General features: G+C 37.6%; 1 protein-coding gene across 2 annotated transcripts; it reads left to right on the forward strand.

The window, feature by feature from the left end:
- Nucleotides 1-56: 56 nt before the first annotated feature.
- c12.1 (spliceosome-associated protein CWC15) lies at nucleotides 57-4554 on the forward strand. Of its 2 annotated transcripts, none has more exons than XM_022080310.2 (5): nucleotides 57-367; nucleotides 579-698; nucleotides 1022-1184; nucleotides 4009-4113; nucleotides 4189-4554. In XM_022080310.2, exons 1-5 carry the CDS (start codon nucleotides 237-239, stop codon nucleotides 4327-4329), a joined length of 660 nt encoding a protein of 219 aa, XP_021936002.1. In that variant the 5' UTR covers nucleotides 57-236; the 3' UTR covers nucleotides 4330-4554. The 2 variants fall into 2 exon arrangements, with proteins under 2 accessions (XP_021936002.1, XP_021935996.1); XM_022080304.2 differs by having other exon boundaries at nucleotides 58-367; nucleotides 1019-1184.
- The last annotated feature ends 3809 nt before the right edge of the window (nucleotides 4555-8363 follow it).

The raw sequence follows: 8363 nt of genomic DNA on the forward strand, positions 1-8363 counted from the left end.
TCGCCCTTGTTTTACTTGTAAATCGCTCACAGGGCGCAGCACAGTATGCACATATTGGTCAATCTTGTGATTGGCTGGAATTTGGAGAAGCTGACATAAACTGAGCCATGAAGCATTAAGTTTGTCAGTGTTTTAAGTGCAGCAGGTGGGAAAGGAGCTGTATAACCAGGATAACGGATGACTTGGTTTTTTCGATTCATGTAGGTTAGTTTCCAGTACCGTTTGCCTTTGGTATTATGACTACAGCAGCTAGACCAACCTTCGAGCCAGCCCGTGGTGGACAGGGTCGTGGAGAAAAGGATCTGTCTGCAATATCAAAGCAGTACTCAAGTAGGGATTTACCTTCACACAACAAACTTAAATACAGGTATGGAATAATATTGATAAATACATTTTAAGGTAGTGAATTTTCTTCGCTTGTACACAAGACACATTTGTCCTGACATTTACGAGATTATGTTTGTAAATACCTTTCTTAAAGGGTTCCCATTTATAGGATACTTAGTTCTAGTGAAAGCTATTGTATGTATGTATGTTGATACTAGGTTATCTGTGCTTTACACCATAACATGTTTCAGGGAACATGGACAGGGTACCACTGAAGAACTTCGCTCCAGAGATTTCCGTAAGGACTTGGAAGATAGAGAAAAGGAGAAGACTGGAGCCCGTGATAGGCGCATGCCAGAGGCGGTGTCACAGTTAGTTTGGACAGACTTTGTACTCTTAAATAACAAATTACATTTTGGAATGATAAACAGTTGTCGACTGTAACAGGAGCCATTCTCACAGAAATGTCACATATCTAACAAACTGCAGCCAGATTTAGGTTACAAAACTTAATTTGCACATTTTTAATTTCAAGATTTTCTTTTTCAGTTCTGTGTCAGCTGTTGATGTTAGGTTACAGCTAATAAGAACTCTGTGAATAAACATAGATTCTGAATAGGTGAGGCACCAAGGCGTTTAATGTTATAAATTATATAGAGCCAACATTTACATGGTAGTTGTTTATCTGCAGTAGCAAGCGCCCGAAGCTGGACCAGGTTCCAGCTGCCAGTCTAGATGCTGATGATCCACTTGATGAAGAGAATTCTGATGATCCTGACAGTGATGATGATACAGCACAGTTGCTGGCAGAGCTGCAACGTATAAAGAAGGAACGTGCCCTGGATCAAGCCAAGCAAGTAAGTAGAGATGTTAACTCTGTCATCTACATGAACTTGGGGATTACTTGTATATATTGCACCAGCTTATCAGATAAAAACATTTTAAAATATAGATATAAGTCTCTTGTTAACTGACTATATGGAACAGAGTCCTTCTGCTGAAGATATCAGTTGATTATCTAGTCCAATGCAAACCAGTGTTCAGTGGTATGCAAACTAAGAAAGAAAATCAAAAAGTAATATTAACATAAAAGAATTTCCCTGAAAACATTTGGTTATTGGTACATTTAATGTGTTAAATTAGAATGTGGTAAGCCAGTGAAAAAGGTTGAGAACCCCTGATCTAGTCAACAGATTCCCTACATTATATGGAATCCAGAGGTTCATCATTACCATGCCCACAAGAGCCCACCATCAGTCCTTATTCTGAGCAAGGTGAATCAAATCCAGACTCCCCAAACTTGATTTCCCCAAAATCCATTTTTATGCCTCCCATCTATACCTAGGTATTTGAACTGGCTCCTACAAGCTTTCCAAAAAAAAAGTGTTCTACTCATTCCTCTTCTTTTCTATATGTGCCCTGTCAATCTCCTCCTTGATTTGGTTACCCTTATGATATTTGGTGAAGAGTTGCATTGCTTCTCATGCAGTTTTCTCCAAATATTTTCCTAAAGCACCATCCTCAATTAGTGTTTTTCCATAAACTTTTCACACCCATACAAAGTGATGGGTACATTATATTTGTGTGTAGTTTAATCCGATTTTATTTAGCAGACATGAAGACAAAAAGATCCTGAACTTTATGGTAGCAACCATTGCCCAGATTTAGTCTGCTCTTAATCTTATTTTGAATGCAATTCTGATTGTTAAAATGATCCCCAAATACCTGGACCTTGCCACATTTTCTTACAAAGCTAATTACACTGCACGAAGTCAAATTATCTTTCCTTGCACTTCATTATATATACTACCAAAGATTTTTTTGAATAAATGCTGTAAATCTTAAAGGTAAGTATATGTTATATTCTTTTCTATGATGCAGCAGCTTGAACCGAGCATTGGCCTCCTCCCATGTGAGAGGTTTCTTTGTCTTTGAGACGTGCCTTTATGAGTAGTGAGTGATAAGCCCACTGCCTCTGCACAGTTTCTACTCAATCCTGATTTGTCTGCTATAGCCATCTAGTAGTGAATCAGGAGAGACTTGGGTGAGAAATGGCCGCTGAATTTTTGCTTACGAAACATCTAGCTCATGCTTGTAAGGTTCTCTTATATGCTGTAAATCCACAACATGGAACTGCCGGCTTTATTCCCCTTCAAAGGATGTTGTGCTACGGATTTTTATCACCCTTAAAAATCCATCGACCTTGGCCGGGTTTTGAATCCGTAAACCTTGGGTCCAGTGGTGAGCACACTAACCATTAGTCCACTGATATCGACAACTATACTTTTCTGCAAGTGACCAATTGGAATCATTGTCTCATTCTGTATAACTTTGGCTTTTGGGTGAGGGCTGCATCAAATATTTGGTATTAACCAATGTTTTGGCTCCCGGTGGACTAGCGACTGGTGGATTTAGTGGGCTGGTCACTCACTACTCACAAGTGCACACTCCAAAGACTAGGAAACCTCAGAAAAGGAGGTGGCGAAGACCCACAACTGGGTTGTAGAGCCAAGAAACAACAACAACAACAACAACAACCAATGTTTTGACAAACATTGCAGTTGCCATATTTAAGGTGGATGAGGTGAGGTAATTTCAGAAGGCTTTATATAGGGCAGGCAGTGAGTGCAAGATAAATTTGATGGTGCTGATTGGTGAAGTGGAGTGGGCTACTATCCAATTAGACATCTCATAAACTCTCAAATATGCCCGTAGGCACGAAAAGGTTGGGGATCACTGATGTAGAATGCTGATCCTTGCTTTTCCAGTCTGGTGTCTCTTATGTGTTCTTTAATTCTGGTGGAGATGTGCTGGTCTGTTTATCATGTACATCTTGCCACAGGAACAGAGGATCTTGTAAATACCTGATTTTTGAGTCGGAATTGTCTGTCTATGGCAGAATTTAATTTGGAAGCCGGTTTTTGAATTCTTGTCTGTGTTGTGTGGACGTCATGATTTTGCAGTAGTCTGGACATGCAATCAGGGGTCCCTTGGACGTATGGTATGTGTGCACAGTGGTTGCTCTTTTTTGTGGTGCGTCTCCTGACTGGTCTGGCTTTTGACATTTTGTTTAAATCCTGCAGGCAGTAGCCGTTCACTCAGATAACAGACCTGACATGTAGTTCCAAGGCCCAGCTGACGTTGTTTCATATGGTGTTTGTTCTGTCCATCAGGGTGATGATAATGGATCTCTTATGAGCTTTTGGGTGGTATGATGATGCCTGCAGGTATCTGTCGATATGGTTGGCTTTCCTATAGACCGCATACCCCAGTGAGTTTTCCAGGTATCGGCTGACCATGATATCTGGAAAGGGTAGGGCCTTCTAAACTATCCCCACCTCATACCCACCTTGAGAATGGCAACTGCAGTGTTTTCTCTTCATCAATTTGTTTGTATAGTTATGTGAAGGAAGACTTGGTTTCAGTGAAGCACTGTCTTGTTATGAACCAATAGGTTAAAAATGTAGTATACCTGTTTTTTACGTCACTGCTTTGCAAAATGGAATTTATAAAACTGTTACTGGAAACTTAATTGTGAAGAGATGTTGTAGTATAATTTGTTAAAACATTTGTGTTTTCTTTGGAAAAATATCTAGTATGCAATATGTAACTATGGGATCTGCCTGAAATGGTGTATGCTTAAGGGGTAAAATATCCATTAATATGACTTTTCCCCCACAGGAAACTGAGAAGAGACAAGAAGAAGAGAGAATTCGAATGGAGAATATCCTGAGCGGTAATCCGTTGCTGAACTATACATCTCAAGTTCAGAAAGGGGACTTGAAGGTGAGTCATTGAGACATTGCTGCATTCACGATTAGCACCTGGAATCCGTTGCTATACAATATGTTTTGTGCACAGGTGAAACGACGGTGGGATGATGATGTTGTCTTCAAGAACTGTGCACGGTCTGAGCCAGACAAGAAGAAGGACCAACAGTTCATCAATGATTCATTGCGCTCCGAGTTCCACCGCAAGTTCATGGAGAAATACGTTAAGTGAACGCACGTGCTCCAAATCATCCAGGCAGATCCACAGTTTAAGTTGTTCTGGAGGAACAATTGGAACAGTGCTGAAAAATACAATGTGTGGCATGCTTAATGAACATTTGACTGGTATGTATAATTGTGTATCTTACTTTATGATTCACACAAACTTGGATACAGAAGCTGCATTTTCTTGCATTCAGATTAATTACAATAAAGTTTTATATTTTATTGAAATGTAGCAGATGTGAGAATAACCAGCTTTATACTGTCAGTTATCCTCATGTCAGTTTAGTTCACTGTATATGAAATTATGTATGGTAAGTAATCAACTTAACACTGCCAGATAATCTTCAGCCAGTTTGTTCAAATTCACACTCCAGACAAATTTGAAAATTTCAACCATGGCAGCAATGTGAAACTTTTAATTTATGTCTCATTGCTTTCTTTTATGGTGCATTCAGCATAAGAATAGAGCGCACCTTAATATAAGTTACGTGCAGTGACGCTGCCCATATGTGGCCTAGAAAACAATGCAGAAAATACAAAATACATAATTATGTCTCATCGTCAGAATTCAGGACAGAACCGGAATATAAGGATAAGTAACAAACTGTTCAAAAATGTAACAATATTCAAGTACTCGGAGACAACTAGGGAGATGGGAATCAATGGAGTGAACTGGATGCAGCCAGCTCAGAATAGTGTCTGATGGCAGGCTTCTGGTTCCGTAAAGAAAGTGGGCTATTCTCTGATAAGCCGGGTGTACAGTCGAACTTTTAAAGAATTTCCTGCACCATGGAATGAGTGAGAGTGGATGCCACACTTTTTATTTTCTTACACTGGGCTGTGCTGTTATTATTTTCATCTATGAAAACAGTTCATAGGATATAAGTTATAAATTTGCTGATTAGATATAGTTCTTGTTTATCTGTTTTATTGTATTCTTATACAAAGTATGTTTTTATAAAATGCAGGCTTCGTGAATACCAATTCCCAGAAGCAAAGAGAAACAAGATGCTGTGTACATGTTTATGTATTAAAAGTAAATATTCCAAGAAAATGTATATTGGATTGAAAGTGATACTGCTACTTAAGTTATAGGCGTTTTGAGAAGTTTCATTTATATGGGAGAGAAATACAATGAAATGTGGATTCTGGTCTTCTGGGTTGTAATGCCATTTAGTCTCATAGTTAATTACAGTGTTTCAGAAGAGCATTTCACTTGCATCTTTGGGTATAAATGAGTCAGAATCGGGATTTGAATAATTTAGTTATAGGACATGGAATCTCATGTTTCCCTTCTTCCTTTTTTGCTATTTACCTTTACTTAGTCTCCCTTGGTCATTTCTTCCTTTTAGGGCCTCCTTAGAAAATGTTATTGTCAGGGCCTTTCACCTTTCTTTCCTTCATCATCCACTTTGCCCATCCCTTATCTTTACTCATCTCCTTTCTCTGCCCATTCCCATTTGCCTATGTAGATGACTCATACTCCCCTCTTGACTCTCTTCTACCTCAAAGATGGAGGTAATAAATTCCACCCAAGTGTTAGTAAGAAGAGGACAATCCAGAAGACCAGTCATTGTATTCACTGTCATGACAACTTCAGAATTTTGCAATAAACTGTGCAGGTGAGTTGTATATACTTTTGCTTCTTCACATACCAGCAAGTCCACAACCTTCAGTAGGTAACAAGAGCAGTGGTTCTTAGTCTCTTTGCCACTGTTACCCCTTAAGCTTAGAAAGTAGATAATAACCCCTCCTTCTTTTTTAAACAATGGGTCTATAAAGTGCAGGGGTTAATATCCATGCACTAGACAGAAAATTTCAGGTAATCATGATAACTGTATTTTATTTTAACACATTATATTCAAAAACTGAATATATATTGTATTTTAAATCTATTATAAGTTACGTTCATTATTCAGATGGAAACTCATTACAAATAGCATTTCTCAGTGTGAAGGTTGATAATGCTTCTGCTTGACAATGTTAGAAATATGAGGTTTTGTCACACCTAATGCACACATCAAATCATGGTTAAGTTCGGACTACCCCTTATCACAGCAGAATCTTGAAAATTTTGTTTCATGCATATGATCATCTTACAGATCAATGAATTCTGCTTTTGTCTTGACATCTGCATCTTCAATTAATTTTTGTTCCCACTGTAGATGGTCTTAAAATCCATCCGTCATGCTGTTCTATATATAGGAAGTATCTGTTGATGGTTTCTGTCCTCCATATTTGGGAGTTTTAGGTTTGATTGTTGATTTGGAGACTATTTATTATAGAATTCCTTTGCCCAATTTACTCTTCAAATTTTAACACCATTTTCAGCCATTTCCATATACTTCAAATCTTAACCACATTTAAGTTAGCCTTTCAAGAGAATCCTTATCATGATTGTGACTGTTGATGCTGAGAGCTTCTGCTGAAAATTATAGTTGCATACGGCCTGCAATTAGGATGATAACCCCCACCATATTGTTTCACTTAGCTTATAGGTAGTTTACCATTTGGTGAGTTTCTGCAGAATCCTGGTGTTTTTTGTGGGAAATCATACATTACATGCAGACACATTAAGAAGCATGAGAATTGCACCACAAATCTACACATAATGACTGATTGTCATGCTTGTGTGTATTACCATCAGTTTTTATAATTATATACTGTTAAGTAATTTATGACAATGAGTGTATGTATCTGTTGCAATGGCAATCCTTTTAAGGGATTGCTGACCTTGTAATTTGCATTACTGAAAGTTTATTAGTTCCTTTATAGTCTTAACTGGAAACCAAGACATAAAGGTGGCTTGCAGTTTATTTTTAAATGAATGCACAGTTACTTGCAGATCCCATTGTTTTTTTGACGTAAATACGTCTATATGGAAGGGTCATTCTGCAAAAAGTGACAGAAAAATGTGTAAGATCCGTATCAACAAATCGACGACAATGTGTAAATATGGACCGACAACAATGGTCAGCTTGCGTGCATTGTTATGTTACCTAGGAAATGTCATGTTTACTCGGCATTGTTGTTACATTACTGCCATCAACAATCCGCTTTCGTAACAAGATGGATGACATTGAAGATAACATTACATTACTGAGACGTAAATACAATTTAAATACAGAGACATATTTACGTCAAATTCTCGGGAACCGTGGTTCCACTGTAATTTTTTGCTTAAGAACATACATTTGCATTCTCAAGAATAATTCATTTTCATCTCATATTTAGAAGCATCTTTAGGATTATTGAAAATATGAACTATCATTTAAGCATATTCTTAGAAATGAAACTGACACTATATTTATCACTGTTTGCCACTGTAAAAAAATTTGTGAATTTCAACAAATTTAGGTTGAAACTAACCTGAAGAGGAAATTGACCCAACTGATATTTATATATGCTAATGTTATTTAAAAATATGTCTATACTATTCCCATTCAGCACATTTAAAAGCATGATTATATAATTTCAGGACAGCTACATGATAAGCATCACCTATTCTGTATAAAGACTCAGATGTGGGTTGCAGCAAATGGTGAAAGTTAAGTGCCACTGGCATCACCACTAATAGTGCTATTGTGGAACTCTCCAAGGTGTCATCACTGTAGTGTCTTGGCATGTTCACAAAGTATCACTGTTGTGTAACAGTACTCAAATGTGACAAAACCTGATCCTGGCACGATGTTTCATGTATTCAGGTTCTTCAAAAAAAGTGCTAGATGCCTGTCGAATGTAGCAACTAACCTACTGTCACACATTTCCATGTACTACCAAATAACCATTCTTTTATGGCTATGTATGTGCAAAGCATACATTACCACAATGTACTTACTTCATTTGTACAACATATCTCTGAAGGGCATATGGTTCTATTATATCTTAACTCTCTTTTCAAGCTGATATTGCAGCAATCAATCGGGCAAAGAATACATCATAATCCATTCAACATATCTATCACAATGAATCCCCAAATACAATCCATCATATAATACTAAAAACTGGTCCAATTACTGTAGGAATAATAAGTTAACTGCA

Source organism: Zootermopsis nevadensis, unplaced genomic scaffold (genome assembly GCF_977971745.1).
Source record: "Zootermopsis nevadensis isolate Lab colony 2312 unplaced genomic scaffold, Znev_1.0 Znev_ptg000022l, whole genome shotgun sequence".
Lineage (NCBI taxonomy): Eukaryota > Metazoa > Arthropoda > Insecta > Blattodea > Termopsidae > Zootermopsis > Zootermopsis nevadensis.